General features: G+C 43.8%; 1 protein-coding gene across 2 annotated transcripts in view; it reads right to left on the bottom strand.

The window, feature by feature from the left end:
- adgra1b (adhesion G protein-coupled receptor A1b) overlaps positions 1–17,824 on the bottom strand; it is a 565,267-nt gene that overhangs the window by 40,392 nt on the left and 507,051 nt on the right. For both annotated transcript variants that reach the window (XM_078413700.1, XM_078413699.1), the window contains one exon: positions 12,385–12,508. In XM_078413700.1, the coding sequence (XP_078269826.1) occupies positions 12,385–12,508 (124 nt within the window). The remainder of the gene's footprint in view (positions 1–12,384; positions 12,509–17,824) is intronic.

Raw genomic sequence — 17,824 nt, 5'->3', positions numbered from 1 at the left:
GTTTCTGCAAGTTTCTGCCTACTAAAATGGCGCCATGACATACTACGGTTTTTAGGGTCGAGTGGTCTATCTTGCTCTGCTCTATTATCTTTGATAGAAAGTGAGCACTTCACGAATACTCAGCATATATTGCTCACCTCTAAATGCCCTTCGAAAGGTCACCTGATGGCCACCTTCTTCAACTGATTCAGCCCATGGCATGCAAGGACCTTCACAATGCTGTAAGGTAGGTGGTTCAGGATTTTGACCAATTGACTAGGATAAATGAGTAATCTACAGTATTTCTAAGGCATAATGTTGTATAACCTGGAGGGGAACTTCCTTAGGTGCTATTCTCATTTATCTTCTGTTGTTAATGCTTTGGGGCATTCAACGAGTTGGATTTGGGAGGTGTTGTCAAACAGGCCTTGGCAAATTGCAACAACATTCCTTGTCGGTGGTATTTTCTCATTCTGCAGATTAGAATGAATGAAAAACTGCTACCTTTAATTACATATAAACAATAATCTGTGATAGATTGTGAAATCTTTTCCTATTATACTTGTTTAGAAATGTATAATAATGCTTTTATGATTACATTCATCTACATTTAACTTCAGTTTTTAGTTTAGTTTAGAGCTACTATGCGGAAACAGGCCCTTCGGCCCACTGTGTGTGCACTGACCAGCGATCCCCGCACATTAACACTACCCTACACACTACAACAACTCGAGTTCCAATCTAACCCCTGCTTCTTTTTTCATGGATGTTATAGGTTTCTCTGTGACTGCGTGGGTTTGTCATGGGGGCTACACTTCCTAGGTTGCTGGATAAATTGGCCACTCCAAGTGACATAGGAAAGATGTCATTAAGCTGGAAAGAGTGCACAGAAGATTTATTTTATTTAGAGATACAGCGCTGAAACAGGCCCTTCGGCCCACCGGGTCCGCGCCGCCCAGCGATCCCTGCACAATAACACTATCCTACACCCACTAGGGACAATTTTTACATTTGCCCAGCCAATTAACTTACATACCTGTACGTCTTTGGAGTGTGGGAGGAAACCGAAGATCTCAGAGAAAACCCACGCAGGCAAGGGGAGAACGTACAAACTCCGTACAGACGGCGCCCGTAGTCAGGATCGAACCTGAGTCTCCGGCGCTGCATTCGCTGTAAGGCAGCAACTCTACCGCTGCGCCACCGTGATGATGATGAAGGTCTCAAAGGCCTGATCTATAAAGAGAGGTTGGGCAAGCCAGGACTTTGTTGTTTGGAACATAGGAGGCTGATCTTATAGAGGCGTATAACATCATGAGGGGAATGGATGGGCTGAATGCACAGTCTTTTACCTACGGTACAAGAATCAGGAACTAGAGGGGATAGGTTTAAGATGATAGGGGAAAGATTTAGTACGAACCTGTGGATGACCTTTTCATACAGAGGGTGGTGGATATATGAAACAAACTGCCAGAGGAAGTAGTTGAGGCAGGTATAATAACACCATTTAAACAAAAAAATGGACAGTTACATCCCTGGAAATGGTTTAGAGGGATGTGGGCCAAACATGCATATGGCACATAGATGGAGCATCTTGCTCAGTTGAGTTGGACCGAAGGCTTGTTTAGATGCTGTTTGACTCTATGACTCTATGTGTGTGAGAGGTAGGAACATCAAAAAGGGTGGTTTAATGCACCCCTGTAAGAGAAAAGATTACAGGAAATAATAAGTGGGAATTGAAATGATGGGATTGCTCTGAAAACTGGCATATCTGAAAACTGGCATACTGAGTGGCCTTCTTCAATGTTGTAAGGAAATTTGAGATTACTCAAGGCTACACAATCTTTTGAAATGTGAGGAGGCAGGAGTTCCATTCTGCAAAAAGTGTGAAAGGGCCTCATGTGATTGTACAAAAAAAATGATGTGCACAACCTCAACTCAAAAGTCCCCCATCCCTTCAACTTCTTCCCCTTCCATGAAGAGTTGCAGGATTACTAAAGTTTGATCGGTGCAAGGAGTTTAATTCCAATGAGCAATGCCCCTTTTGCAACTGTGTAGCACACGTGGTCCTGAGCATGTTAAAACATCATTTAGGTGTTCCTGGCAAAGGAAGTGGCTTGGTCTTCTATGCAGCCAATGCTCACTGCAACATAGCATCCATATGTGCCTAATCCTAATCACTCAATCGTCATTACCATCTGTAATTTGCCCAGACATCTGGATTTAAGAACAGTAAGGTGCCCAAACATCAGGACTTAAGAACAGCTTCTTCCCCACTCTTATCAGACTCCTGAACCAATCTACTGTTTCACACCCTCCTTTCTGGAGGTGCTGCCATATACCCTTAATTCCTCCTTCTCTCCGTAATTCCGTTATTGCAGGAAAAAAAACTGCAGATGCTGGTTTAAATCGAAGGTAGACACAAAATGCTGGAGTAACTCAGCGGGTCAGGCAGCATCTCTGGAGAGAAGGAATGGGTGACGTTTCGGGTCGCGACCCATCTTGCACATCAGTATCATGTTGCACGGCTTTCGTGTGCACGGCAGTTTTTGCACCATTCTGCCGTTTTGCATTTGTCATTGTATTTATTGTTGTTTTTTATCATTGTCATGTACATTGTGTACTCTGTGAGCCTCTTGCACATCAAGAATTTCACTGCACCTTGGTGTAGATGAAAGGGCGGCACGGTGGCGCAGCGGTAGAGTTGCTGCCTTACAGCGAATGCAGTGCCGGAGACTCAGGTTCGATCCTGACTATGGGCGCCGTCTGTACGGAGTTTGTACGTTCTCCCCGTGACCTGCGTGGGTTTTCTCCGAGATCTTCGGTTTCCTCCCACACTCCAAAGGCGTACAGGTATGTAGGTTAATTGACTGGGTAAATGTAAAAATTGTCCCTAGTGTGTGTAGGATAGTGTTAATGTGCGGGGATCGCTGGGCGGCACGGACTCGGTGGGCCGAAGGGCCTATTTTCCGCACTGTATCTCTAAATCTAAATCTAAATCTAAATCTAAATAACCTCATCCGAATCTAAATTTGAATCTAACACTTTTACTCCTCACTTTAAAGTAGGCCCCATGATTCTAGACAACTCAGTGATGGGGTAAAGTTTCTAATTTTTCACCCTGTCTCTCCCATCATAATTTTGTGTACCTCTGTCATGTCCCACCTCAGCATCCCCCACTCCACAGAAAACAAATTTAGCCGATCAGGATTCTCTTCCTTATTGCAACATTCCTTACCAGGCAAGGTCTTGGCAATTCTCCTCTCCAGTACAATATTCCTTGTCTAATGTGGTGACCAGAACTGAGCACAATACTCCAGCTGTGGCCAAGCCGAAGTATTTTTAAGTGGTAGTGGCACCATGCCTCCATGTTCTTATTTTCACTAATGAAAGCAAAAATCCTGCCGACCTTCTTCACTACCTTTAGAGGTGTATGAACCTGTTCACCAAGCTCTTTCTGAGGACACTACCATTTACGGCACCTGCCTTACCCTTATTCATCCTCCTAATATGCATCATTTCACACTTATTGCGATTAAATTCTATACAATGGTGTTTGCCCAATTTATTCACCGATTGATATCATTCTGAAGCCTAAATCTATCCTTATTATTTCAACAACACCAATTTTTTCATCATCGACAAACTTACTCATCATACTCCTTTGATAATATTGTTAATGCAGAAAACAACGAGTGGGGTCTCACCACTGAATTGTGTGGTGCATCACAAGTCACAGACTTCCAATCATCCAAACAACCCTCCACGTTCGGTCTATTCTCCTATTACCAAGCCAACACTGGATCCAATTTGCCAAGGATCATGGTCTCTATCCATTTGGATTAGCCTTTCATGTCAGACCTTGTCAAAGTCCTACTGATGTCCATGTAGACTACATCCATTACATTGCCCTCATCTGTATATTTTGTTACAGGTTGAACACCGATTTTCCGGCAACCGTCCATCCCTTTAGCCCGGCCAAAATTCCCTGAGCGACCACAGGTGGCGTTGAGAGTGGTAGCGCTCTTTCTGGTCAAGTCCCTCCGTCGTGAAAGAATCAAGGGTGCTCTCAATCTTCCCTTCCAACTGTTTCGCAAAGACAATACAGCAACCCCTTGTTTTAACGACCCCCTCGAGTTTCACTGCACCTTAATTAAGACCGTTGAACCTTTGAACAGACGTCAGTAGGGTTGCCAACTTCCTCACTCCCAAATAAGGGACAAGGTGGCTTACTGCCCCACGCCGAACGTGATCTCACCCAGCCAGCGGTCACGTGCTCCCGCTCCACCAATAGCGGCCGCCCGGGGCGGGACGCAGGTTGCTATGCGTCATTCATTAGGCGGTGCCCGGGCCTCCGGGACTACAGCGGCCCCCGGGCTACAGTGTCCGGGCCCACAGTGTCCGGGCCCACAGTGTCCGGGCCCACAGTGTCCGGGCCCACAGTGTCCGGGCCTACAGCGGCCCCCGGGCTACAGTGTCCGGGACTACAGTGGCCCCCGGGCTACAGTGTCCGGGCCTACAGTGTCCGGGCCTACAGTGTCCGGGCCTACAGTGTCCGGGCCTACAGTGTCCGGGCCTACAGTGTCCGGGCCTACAGTGTCCGGGCTTACAGTATCCGGGCCTACAGTGTCCGGACCTACAGTGTCTGGGCCTACAGCGCCATCCGGGCCTAATACGGGACAAGGGCGGTCCCGTACGGGACAAACCAATTTAGCCCAAAATACGGTATGTCCGGCTAATACCGGACAGTTGGCAACCCTAGACGTCAGACATAGCGGACAGACCTGCCGACCCTTCCCCGGCTTCCACGGACTCCCTGGCCGTTTAGAGCCCTGGATTCCGACTCCACTCCCGACACGCAAGGTGCACCAGCGAGCTCTTCTTCACCCACTGACAGCACACAAAGTGCTGGAGTAATTCAGTGGGTCAGGATCTCTGGACAACATGGACCTTTCCTCGGCTGTGTTACTCCAGAACTTTGTGTCGTTTCACTTTAAAACTAGGAGGCACCGACGCCGCTGGCCTGCAGCAGCGAGCCCTTCTTCACCAGTTCACACGGCTGTTGTTGTGGCTCACTTTGTGGAGATGGAGTTTGTCGGCGACCCGAAGGAAGTGATGTCGCCAGTGGCTACAACATGAGCCGCGATAACAGCCCTGTGAACTGGCGAAGAAGGGCTCACTGGTGCCTCGGGAGTAAGTTACTCAGCCGACTGAATCAGTCTGGGGAAGGGTCCCGATGTCACCAGAGATCCTGACCCGCTGAATTACTCCAGCACTTTGTGTCCTTTCTGTGGGCGTAGAAGGGCTCGCTGTTGCACCCTGCGAGTTGGGAGTGGGGTCGGAAGCCCGGACTCTAAATCAAAGATACTAGAGCAGAGCAAGATAGACCACTCGACCCTAAAAACCGTAGTATGTCACAGCGCCATTTTAGTAGGCAGAAACTTGCAGGAACATTTTAAATGAAAAATAACAAAAATCTGTGAATTGATAGATGAGACATGTTCTGCATTTTAATGGTATCATCACACATACTGTTCCCCCAAAAACACTGATTACACTGCGAGAGGCATAACAGACGGCGGGTTTTGCCTACTAAAATGGCTCCCTTGCGTACTACACCCCGTCAGTATAGGCTATTTCGACGGGGTGGTCTATTTTGCTCCACTATTATCTTTGCTCTAAACAGCCAAGGAGATGGTGGGAGCCGGGGATGGGTCTGCAGCTCATTCCATTCACATCCAGTTTACATTTTATTACTTATATTTAAGTTTCTGCCACTCCGTGTTGCTTTAGAGACACGTGGAGGAGTGTTATTTGCAGGCCAAGGCTGTATATTAAATTTCATTATCACGTGACCTCTGTTGGTCCGGAAAAACGGATAATCCAGAAAGGCTCTGGAACCGAGGGTGCCGGGAACAGGGTGTTCAACCTGTACTTCGTCAAAAGATTCAATCAAATTAGTTCGACAGGAGTTCTCACCAAGAAGGCTGTGTTAACAATATCTGACCAACTGCTGCCTTTCCAGGTGTAGATTAAACCTGTCCCTCATAAATCCTTGCAATAACTTCCCTATGATTAACGTTAACCTCACTGCACTTCTTGAATGAAGGTACCACAAGCGTCCGCCTACAGTGAGCTGACAACCTCTCTGTGGCTGGAAAGGTTTCAAATAATCTCTGTTCATGTACGAGCAATCCCATCCCTTGCCTTCCACAGCCGCCTGGGATACATTTCATCAGGCATGGGAATGATCCACTTTTCTGTCTGCTATCTATTTCTGAGCATTATTATCCCCTTCCCCCTCTCTGAAATTTATGACTACAATGTTTTTATCCCTCGTGAATACAGAGGAGAAGTATTCATTTAGGAGCTCACCCATCTCCTCTGGCACAGACACCTCTGGTGCTCAATGGGCCCTGTTCATTCCGTCAATACCCTCTTTCTCTTAACATACTTGAAAAATCTTAATGACACGATGTTGTTCTTTCATAAGTTCATAAGCGACAGGAGCAGAACTAGGCCATTCGGCCCATCAAGTCTATTCCACCATTCAATCATGGCCGATCTATCTTTCCCTCCTAACCCCATTCTCCTGCCTTCTCCTCATGACCCCTGACACACATATTAATCAAGTATCTATCTATCTCCGCCTTAAAAATATCCATTGATTTGACCTCCACAGCCTTCTGTGGCAATGATTTCCACAGATTCGCCATCTTCTGACTGAAGAAATTCCTTGTCATCTCCTTCCTAAAGGAACGTCTTTTAATTCTGAGGCTATGTCCTCTAGTCGTAGACTCTCCTAACTGGTGGAAACATCCTCTCTACATCCACTCTTCCCAGGGCTTTTCAAATCTAAGCATCTGAAGATTAATAAAGGAACATTTTCAAGATGAAATTTGGCATGAAATATGTTGTAAATCCTTGAAAATAATTTGGAGGGTAGCTAATGCTGTCCCACTTTTTAAGAAAGGAGGGAGAGAGAAAACGGGAAATTATAGACCAGTTAGTCTGACATCAGTGGTGGGGAAGATGCTGGAGTCAATTATAAAAGACGAAATTGCGGAGCATTTGGATATTAGTAACAGGATCGTTCCGAGTTAGCATGGATTTACGAAGGGGAAATCATGCTTGACTAATCTTCTGGAATTCTTTGAGGATGTAACTAGGAAAATTGACTGGGGAGAGCCGGTGGATGTGGTGTACCTTGACTTTCAGAAAGCCTTTGACAAGGTTCCACATAGGAGATTAGTGGGCAAAATTAGAGCACATGGTATTGGAGGTAGGGTACTGACATGGATAGAAAATTGGTTGACAGACAGAAAGCAAAGAGTGGGGAGAAATGGGTCCCTTTCAGAATGGCAGGCAGTAACTAGTGGGGTACCGCAAGGCTCGGTGCTGGGACCGCAGCTATTTACAATATACATTAATGACTTGGATGAAGGGATTAAAAGTACCATTAGCAAATTTGCAGATGATACAAAGCTGGGTGGTAGTGTGAACTGTGAGGAAGATGCTATGAGGTTGCAGGGTGACTTGAACAGGTTGTGTTAGTGGGCGGATGCATGGCAGATGCAGTTTAATGTGGATAAGTGTGAGGTTATCCACTTTGGTGGTAAGAATAAGAAGGCAGAGTATTATCTGAATAGTGTCAAGTTAGGAAAAGGGGACGTACAACGAGATCTGGGTGTCCTAGTGCATCAGTCGCTGAAAGGAAGCATGCAGGTACAGCAGGCAGTGAAGAAAGCCAATGGAATGTTGGCCTTCATAACAAGAGGAGTTGAGTATGGGAGCAAAGAGATCCTTCTGCAGTTGTACAGGGCCCTAGTGAGACCGCACCTGGAGTACTGTGTGCAGTTTTGGTGTCCAAATTTGAGGAAGGATATTCTTGCTATTGAGGGCGTGCACCGTAGGTTTACTAGGTTAATTCCCGGAATGGCGGGACTTTCATATGTTGAAAGACTGGAGCGACTAGACTTGTACACACTGGAATTTAGAAGGATGAGAGGAGATCTTATCGAAACATATAAGATTATTAAGGGGTTGGACACGTTAGAGGCAGGAAACAGGTTCCCAATGTTGGGGGAGTCCAGAACAAGAGGCCATAGTTTAAGAATAAGGGGTAGGCCATTTAGAACTGAGATGAGGAAAAACATTTTCAGTCAGAGAGTTGTTAAACTGTGGAATTCTCTGCCTCAGAAGACAGTGGAGGCCAATTCTCTGAATGCATTCAAGAGAGAGCTAGATAGAGCTTTTAAGGATAGCGGAGTCAGGGGGTATGGGGAGAAGGCAGGAACGGGATACTGATTGAGAATGATCAGCCATGATCACATTGAATGGCGGTGCTGCTCGAAGGGCCGAATGGCCTCCTCCTATTGTCTATTGTTTAAAATGCAACTTCTTCTACAGTTGCACATGGAATAATATAATTCCCTGCCGAATGCTTTGGAAACTCGATTAGATGCTTCTGTGGAGCATCTGTTCTGGTGTTACTTTTAGATCCAGCTTTTCATTGTGTTGCGCTCACCTGCAACAGTGTTAATTAAACAGAGCCTCTGGAGTGCAACCCAGATCCAGTGCCGGCAACTGAACCAAGGCGAGCCCTTGTTTAAACTTTTTTGCACTCACCAAACCTACCCTTACCATCACACTGACCCTCATAACCTTGACGACCCCTGGTTCTGGTATCACAACCCATCACACATCAATTCCAATTAAGATAATTAAGCATGTTGATTTTTAATTATGACACAATTGTTCAAATAGAAAAATGCTTTTGGATCTCAGCGCAAGTCTCACTTCACCATTGAAACACCAACTAATCTTGCCTTTCTCCCAGCCCAGACCAGGGCCTGAGGTCTGGAAAGCCCTTCCCCTCTTGTCAAAGGCACTACCATTTTTTTCCTGTGGGACCCACAACCCATGTGATTATTGGCAAGCTGTAAGAAGGGTCTCGACCCAAAACGTCGCCCATTCCTTCTCTCCTGAGATGCTGCCTGACCTGCTGAGTTACTCCAGCATTTTGTGAATAAATACCTTCGATTTGTACCAGCATCTGCAGTTATTTTCTTGTACATACCTTTAGCATCTCACTGCGTGACAGGTAAAATTGTAGGTCTAAATGTCAGAGCTAATAATGATCAGGCTGCTCGTGCTCTAAAGCACCTTGCACACCATGTTCCACTACTGTTTCGGAGATCCACATTTGACATATAATTGCGAGCAAAGGGAGAAGCCACAGGGTTGATCGCTCATTGCAAACAATTGAGTGATTACAAAAAACTCACTGGGTTAATGATTTTCATTGCCTACTTTTTAATTTCAGGAGGTTTTTGAGAGGTGTTATACACAAGCGAAGGACATGAATGGAAAAGTCTTGTTGCGAGAACAGGGGAACAGTACATCATCATCTTGGAATAGGGGTTAGTGTTACACCCATGAGGGCTGGGTGGAAGACGGATGGAGAAAAGGTAAGTAGTTGTTTTAATAGGACTTATCCATATAAGGATTCCTTTACTGGATGGGATCCCACTCAAGCAGAGATCTTTGGCAGAAGTGCTATGAAACGATGGCTGTTTCAGAATTAGCTAATGCAGGTCCATGTTGGAACAGCATGATCTGTTTTCCTGGGCAATGTTGCATGAAAGGGGATTGATAACATTTTATGCAACAGCACAAGAGTGATTTGCAACCGGTAATGCATGGTTGAATCTCAGTCGTGCTGCAATTCAAATCAGAATAGGTTCTGCTGCAGGAAATCTTTTGCTGCAGGCAACTGAACCATCCTACCACAACTAGAGAGCAGTGCTGAACTACCATCTACCTCATTGGTGACCCTCAGAGCATCCTTGTTTGACTTTACCTTGCACTAAACGATATCGTCCCTTATCATGTATCTATACACTGTAAATGACTCGATTGTAATCATGTATTGTCTTTCCGCTGACTGGCTAGCACACAACAAAAGCTTTTAACTGTACCTTGGTACACATGACAATAAACTAAACTGAAACTGAACTGAGTTATTGTGGATCGGATTGATTTGCACTGAATAAAGCAGACATTTGAATTTCCAGACCAGCGTGCTTCAAATGTTCTTCCAAACTATATCACTATTACACCAGTATTATATCTCTCACGCCTTGCATCAGCCAACCTAATTTCCCCCAGTGCGAAATGACAATTGTGAATAATTTTCTGGTACTGATTGTACTTTCCCAAGAATTGGGTTTAATTTGAGCAGACTAATTTCATACAGGATTCACACCGATGGGAAAGATGGCCACTTTCATCTCAGTTTCCTTTGGGGTTAAGTGCAGGTTCTAAAAGCAAATGGGGAATTTGTAAATTAACTGCATCACTGACAATTCCTGTAACGATCTTTTAGATTTTATTTATCTTGGACCAAAACACAGCATTTGGTTTAAAATCTTTAGAACTGCTGGGTTAATGTAATCAGGGGCTACTTAATATCCTACTTATGTATAATGAAGTTCCATATATCCCAATCATATGGCTTTAAAGATAGCGTACATCATTTGCAAGAACAGTCCTGAGGGAACACTTTGCTTCATGGTTCAATCAATTATCATTGTTTCCTTTTGAGTATGAAGTTAAGGGAGAGGTTTGCAATTTTAAAGAAGACCGTCATTTATTAGATGGACACAAAAGGCTGGAGTAACTCAGCGGGACAGGCAGCATCTCTGGAGAGAAGGAATGGATGTGCTGTACATTCAGTTAACGACTTCATATATGCACGAGGAACATTAAAAAAATGCAGAGTGATGTAAAAATGTTATTTATATACAGATGAATTAACCATCATATATGTGAGTCAATTTTGCAAAGAACTTCCATCTAAATGAACGATTTTGTGATGAAAAATATTTCTACATTCATAACATCACAATGTTTGGCATTTGCTGGGAAGGTGTGCTGTGTTTACCATAATAATGGTAGCAGCTCATTTCATATATGGATCACTGTCATGAATTGCCACAAAGCACTGATTGACCAAACATCAAATCAATGTTAACTGAGAGGACATAAAATTGAGGATTAAAATAATATCTTGAAGGAATAGTTCAAAAACTACTACACCAAAATTCAAGCCAAACTGATCAAATATAATATTTGTGCTTCCGTAGGTTTGAGATCATTTCTTGCAGAAAATTAATTCCCTATGTAGAAACCAAACCAGTTTATAATAAGAGCCTGCGTTGCAAAGGTTGACATGCATTTTCCATTATCTAAATGATAACCAACTCTTAACACTGGAGCAATAAGTCTTCCCTCCCTACCAAGGAGTTTATATCAAATTCTCAGTCGGCCAATTTATTTAAATTATTTTTTAACATTTTACAGCACGGAAGCAGACTCATCCTTGCCGAACAGGTTACTTTACTGAGCTAATTCCACTTGCCTACTCCTAGTCCATATTCCTCCAAGCCTTTCCTATGCATGTATCTAAGAGTCTTTTTATTGTTGTAATTATACATCCTCTACCACTTCCTCAGGCAGCTTATTTCATATATGAACCACTCTTTGTGTGAAGAGGTTGCCCCTCAGACTCCTTTAAAATCACTCCTCTCTCACCTTAAACCCAGAGCCACTAGTTTTGGACTTCCTTAACCTGGGGAAGAGACTTGTTATTCACTTTATCTATGCAGACTGTGGCTATTCACCTTATCTGTGCTTCCAAACCATATCCCTGGAAGAAATGTTCAGCCTCAGCTCTGTTTGTCCTTATCAGGTCAAGTCAGCTGCAGGAAGGATGCTAGTCTTGTTAATTAAATATGCTAATTTCTGTCAACTTACTTTTTGTAGTTATCAGTAAAGACAGTGGAATAATCCAGGGATATGCCAATTTTAATTAAGCGGAACAATTGTACTGCGTTACTTTCAATTGCACCTAAATTTAGATACGTACAATATGCTATTGGTGCACCAGTGATTCACATTTTTTTCTCTCCCTAATTTTAACCCTTTTATTAACTGATGGCATTTATTTTACAAATTGCCATTCATTTTGCTTGATCTGATGAACTAGTAACAGAATATATTTTGAGTTCCATATGTTTGTTAACTGTTCGATATATAGTCACACAACCCTTCACAGGTAGTGAGAGTTTATATGGCAGTAATCAGTGCACAGATTCTTGCGATTATCCAGAAAAATCAAAAAACGAATAAAAAATACATTTAAATTGGATATTGAGATAGGTCCCTTGATGCTATTTTGTGGCACGATAAAAGTTAAAGCATTTTATTCAAGTAATAAAATGTGGAACAGTAGAATGGAGACTTGCTTGCCCTTGACTGTCCAATAATGAGTTACTTTGACAGGCTCTATCATTCATTCTCCAATTTAGTGATTCCCCAAACTGCAAAGTAAAATATGCTACTTACAGCTTGACAGATGATTGGGTACTTTGTGCGATTAATACCTCCAGCGTAGACAGCACAAGTGAGGGCGATATGGAAACAGAAATTCAGCAGCATGTGCCAGCCTTTCCTGCTAATGCGGATGGTGCTGCGAGAAAAGAAACATTTGTAATGCAGATATATTTATACCTTTGTCAAAATCAGAGAAATACAACGGGTGTTTTGGTGCTAAATTCACCGGCAGTTGACAGCATTATCCTCTCTAGCATGAATAGATGATCAGGTTCACTGTCATCCACATGAAAAGAAAAACTGCTTACAATTAATAACTCTGGTCACAATGATGACATGCACAATGAGAAACCATCTTGTAACCCAGTCTCCATCCCATTGCATTCACTGTGGTTAACTATTAGACACAAAATAACCTGAGGATTTTAAGAGTTGTTTAATTCACCTCTTAATGGGCTTCCTCCGGAAGTTTTAAGTTGGGGAACAAGTAATCAATAACTTTTATATTCAGTATTGATTAACCAGGGTTTGAAATATTTTTATTTCACTGATTATACAGGGGAGCAACATAGCCATTTAACAATCTACAAATATGTTAAAAAAAAAACTTTAAAAAATTTTTGCAGTAGACTCTTGTATGCATGAAAATATCTTCTGAAAATGTCTCTGTCGTAAATGCACCTCACAAGTAAAAATGAATATTTGATAGTTATAACTTTACAGTTGTATTTGATGTTAAATTCATAGAACAGTGCAGCCACCTCTCATCCAATGTGGGGTTATGTTCTTGAAAGCAGCATGTATCCCAAAAAATCGTAAATTAAACATATTTTTGCCAGAAGAATATATGTAAGTGGTACAGGTTAGGGGAAAAGTCATAATACTGTCTACTGTCTACGCAGCTATGCCGCCAGGCGTAATTCTGAGCGCACTAGTTCAAAAATACGAGCGTGTAAATTAGTCTCCGATTAATTAAACAAGTGCATTATTCCAAAAATGCATAAATCAAACAAGCATAAAACCTAAGGTGGCTGCATAGCTGGTGGCAAATTAACCCATCACATCTACGGCAGGTATTTATGTTGCCACTCTCCAGTTTTCTTTTCTATCTCGCTCCAGCCTTTCTCCCCCCCTGCACATATTCAACCCATTGTCATTTGAAATCGTGAATCAGTTGCTATCACCATCTGGCAAAGCCCCTCAGTGCAATCAAACTCAATTCATGCTCCCACTCATTCTTTTACCAGTCACCTTCTTCTTCTTGCGTGTGGCGTGCACAGCCTAAAGTTGTAGGCCAAGGGTAGAGACATCCAGGCCAGGGCAGCATCAGTTGCTGGGTGGATGGCCTTGATGCCACCAGGGAAAAGCCTCAGTGAGCAGTCATTCACCATGTGTGGGATGGTCTGGTCAATGTCGGGAGCCCCGACCGCCCCGATGTGGCAACTCCAACAGCCTGACCGCGGGAGAAGACGGCAGGGGAAGAGAAAAAGACATTCTGGCCTTCCATCACAGTGAGGAGGTGACTGGAGGAGACTCACTGTGACGGATGTTTCTTTTGTTTGGTGTTGGTTTATGATTGTATGTGTTATTACATATTTTTATTGCTTATTTTTATTGGTCTTATTGTTGAACTGCGGGTAATCTTTCATTTCACTGCACATTTATGTGTATGTGACAAATAAATTGACTATTGACTATTGTAAAGGGAGCAACCTGGCATGTTTGTCCAGCAGGTAGCTGTGCTGCCTCAGTGCTCCAGCACCCTGACACCGATGCTGTGAGGAGTTTCCCCATTTTCCATGTGACTGTGAGGGTTTCTTTCCATATCTCAATGACATGCTGGTAGGTTAATTAGCCACTGTAAATCATCCCTTAGAACAACCATGGGGGAAAAAAAAATACAAAGAGGGCTCAGATGACACCTATGAGAAAGAATAACTTGCAAAGCTTCAGTCAAATGAAAATATAAAACAGGGCTGCTGGGATTGATGCTGGGAGCTTGTATGGAGATTGAAAGCCGGAAAAGAAAAGTAGATAGAGCTCAGCTTATTCCTTCTCTTTTTTGCAGCTTTCTCCCTGCAAATCCAAGTCTGAAGAATGGTCCCGGCCCAAAATGACGACTGTCCACTTCCTTCCACAGATGTTGCCTGACCCACTAAGTTACGTCAGCACTTTGTGTTTTTGCTGAAGATTCCAGCAAATGCAATCTTTTGTGTCTCCGTGTGCGCCTTTGCGTCTTTTGTGGGCTAGCTGGGAGGTGATGCGAGTTGTCAAATGAAGGTTAGTTGACGAAGGTGACATACCTCTAGTTACGATGGTGGTGGTGGTGGGCAGGAAGGTGCTGCGAGAGGGGGGGGGAGGAGGGGGGAGGCAGTGGCCAGCAGCATTTTGAATGACTTGAGTTCTTGGAGGGAAGGATGATGAAGGGCAGCCAGGAGACCACTGGAACCTCCATTAATACCTCACGCTGCCTCGGCAAGGCCAGCAGCATAATCAAGGATGAGTCGCACCCTGGCCACTCCTTCCAAAGGTATAGAAATGTGAAAACGCACACGTCCAGATTCAGGGACAGTTTCTTCCCAGCTGTTATCAGGCAACTGAATCATCCTATCACAACCAGAGAGCTGTGCTGAACTACTATCTATCTCATTGGTGACCCTCAGACCTTGATCGGACTTTGCTGGCTTTACCTTGCACTCAACATTATTCCCTTATTATGTATCTATGCACTGTAAATGGCTCGATTGTAATCATGTTTTGTCTTTCTGCTGACTGGCTAGCACGCAACAAAAGCTTTTCACTGTACCTCGGTACATGTGACAATAAACTAAACTGAACTGAACTGAGTCAGGATCAAAGGAAATACAGTTTGTATAAAAATTAGAGGAGGTGATGTACTGGAAGGCAGGTGATCTTATATGATGAAAGTTAGCGATAGCAATGGATATATATGGCCCGAAGAGTCTTTTCAGCTTTCAGACAGTGGTCAAAGGGAGGGATGACATGGACATAGAGTTTGCAGGCAGGGACTGAAGATATAGACAGTAGAAAATAGGTGCAGGAGTAGGCCATTCAGCCCTTCGAGCCAGCACCGCCATTCACTGTGATCATGGATGAACATCCATAATCAGTACCCCGTTCCTGCCTTCTCCCCATATCTCTTGACTCCGCTATCTTTAAGAGCTTAATCTAACTGTCTCATGAAAGCATCCAGTGAATTGGCCTCCACTGCCTTCTGAGGCAGAGAGTTCCACAGATTCACAATTCTTTGGGTGAAAAAGTTGGTTTCCTTATCTCTGTTCTAAATGGCCTACCCCTTATTCTTATACTGTGGCCCCTAGTTCTGGACTCCCCCAACATCCTAGTAGTTAGCTGGCAGAAATTTATGCTCATCCATTATCGATGTTGGACAAGTAATCTGATCCTTGAGATGCAGTGGGGAGATTATGAGAAGTATAGCAACCTGCTAAAATACATCATGTCACCTTTTCCTATGTTTAACTTTAAAGTTAACACTGTAATCCACGATCCTACGCTTGTCGTCTTGAACATTATTACCATTTTCCCCGCTCCTTCCAGATTTTTACTACCCGCGCAGATTTCAAAATTTCGATCTTTCCCCACCGTCCCAATTCAAGTCCCAGTGATGAACCTGCATCAGATTCAGCGATTGCCCCAACACTGGAACATCACCCCTCAAATCTGAAAAACAACTATTCCATCACTCAACTATTTTTTCATTCATCAGGTTTATTTTTGCTAAGAATTCTATTATGTTACACTACATGAAGCGGCACGGTGGCGCCAGTCTGGAGTTGCCGCCTCACAGCGCCAGAGACCCGGGTTCAATCCTGACTATGAGTGCTGTCTGTACGGAGTTTGTACGTTCTCCCTGTGACTGCGTGGGTTTTCGCTGGGTGCTCGGGTTTCCTCCCGCACTGCAAAAAGGTGCAGTATTGTAGGTTAATTGGCTTTGATTAAATTGTACATTGCCCCTTGTGTGTAGGATAGTGCTAGAATACGAGGTGATTGCTGGTCAGCGTAGCCTCGGTGTGCCTAAGGGCCTGTTTCCATGCTGTGCGTCTCCAGAGTCTAAAGTCTAAATCAAACTTGTCTTGAAAATATTTACATGCAACACCATTTGCATTGCCCTTATACCCTGTCAAAAAACCCTTGGATACCAGTTATACAAAAACATTTTGCCCGTAACAAACTTTTAGAAAATTAGAAATATAGAAAATAGGTGCGGAGTAGGCCATTCGGCCCTTCGAGCCTGCACCGCCATTCAATATGATCATGGCTGATCATCCAACTCAGTATCCTGTACCTGCCTTCTCTCCATACCCCCTGATCCCTTTAGCCACAAGGGCCACATCTAACTCCCTTTTAAATATAGCCAATGAACTGGCCTCAACTACCTTCTGTGGCAGAGAATTCCACAGATTCACCACTCTCTGTGTGAAAAAAAACATTCTCATCTCGGTCCTAAAAGACTTCCCCCTTATCCTTAAACTGTGACCCCTTGTTCTGGACTTCCCCAACATCGGGAACAATCTTCCTGCATCTAGCCTGTCCAACCCCTTAAGAATTTTGTAAGTTTCTATAAGACGCCCCCTCAATCTTCTAAATTCCAGCGAGTACAAGCCGAGTCTATCCAGTCTTTCTTCATATGAAAGTCCTGCCATTCCAGCAATCAATCTGGTGAACCTTCTCTGTACTCCCTCTATGGCAAGAATGTCTTTCCTCTGATTAGGAGACCAAAACTGTACGCAATACTTTAGGTGTGGTCTCACTAATGCCCTGTACAACTGCAGCAGAACCTCCCTGCTCCTATACTCAAATCCCCTCGCTATGAATGCCAACATACCATTCGCTTTCTTCACTGCCTGCTGCACCTGCATGCCTACTTTCAATGACTGGTGTACCACGACACCCAGGTCTCGTTGCATCTCCCCTTTTCCTAATCGGCCACCATTCAGATAATAGTCTGCTTTCCTGTTCTTGCCACCAAAGTAGATAACCTCACATTTATCCACATTATACTGCATCTGCCATGCATTTTGGTGGCTCTTTAATAAATCCACCTTTGTCCAAGCAGGTGTGAATATTTCTTTGCGAAAGCTTCCACACCACCAGCAAGTAATTGACAGAAAGGAAATGATTGGCTTTATTCCCCTACCGTTTCTAGGTCAAGCTTGTGATATTCGAAATTCTCCTGTTCACTGACACCACACGTGTGTGTCAAAGAAAGATTGATAGATAATTTGAATTTTGGGGACATGGTTCAGAAAGAGCAATATTTCTACCACACACATTAGTGCAACAAGGTTTTATTGCAGCTTTAATATCAGCCCACTGCAAAGGGTTAGCTGGCACAGTGGGTTATCTTTCCTTTCAATTCCATGCCCTCGGTAGGAACCAATTCCAGCAAGAAGGAATGGAAAAATTCTTT

The sequence above is a fragment of the Rhinoraja longicauda genome, chromosome 16, assembly GCF_053455715.1.
Source record: "Rhinoraja longicauda isolate Sanriku21f chromosome 16, sRhiLon1.1, whole genome shotgun sequence".
Classification (NCBI taxonomy): Eukaryota; Metazoa; Chordata; class Chondrichthyes; order Rajiformes; family Arhynchobatidae; genus Rhinoraja; species Rhinoraja longicauda.
Note: the sequence above shows the minus strand (reverse complement) of the source record. Positions and strands in the feature narration are given on the sequence as shown.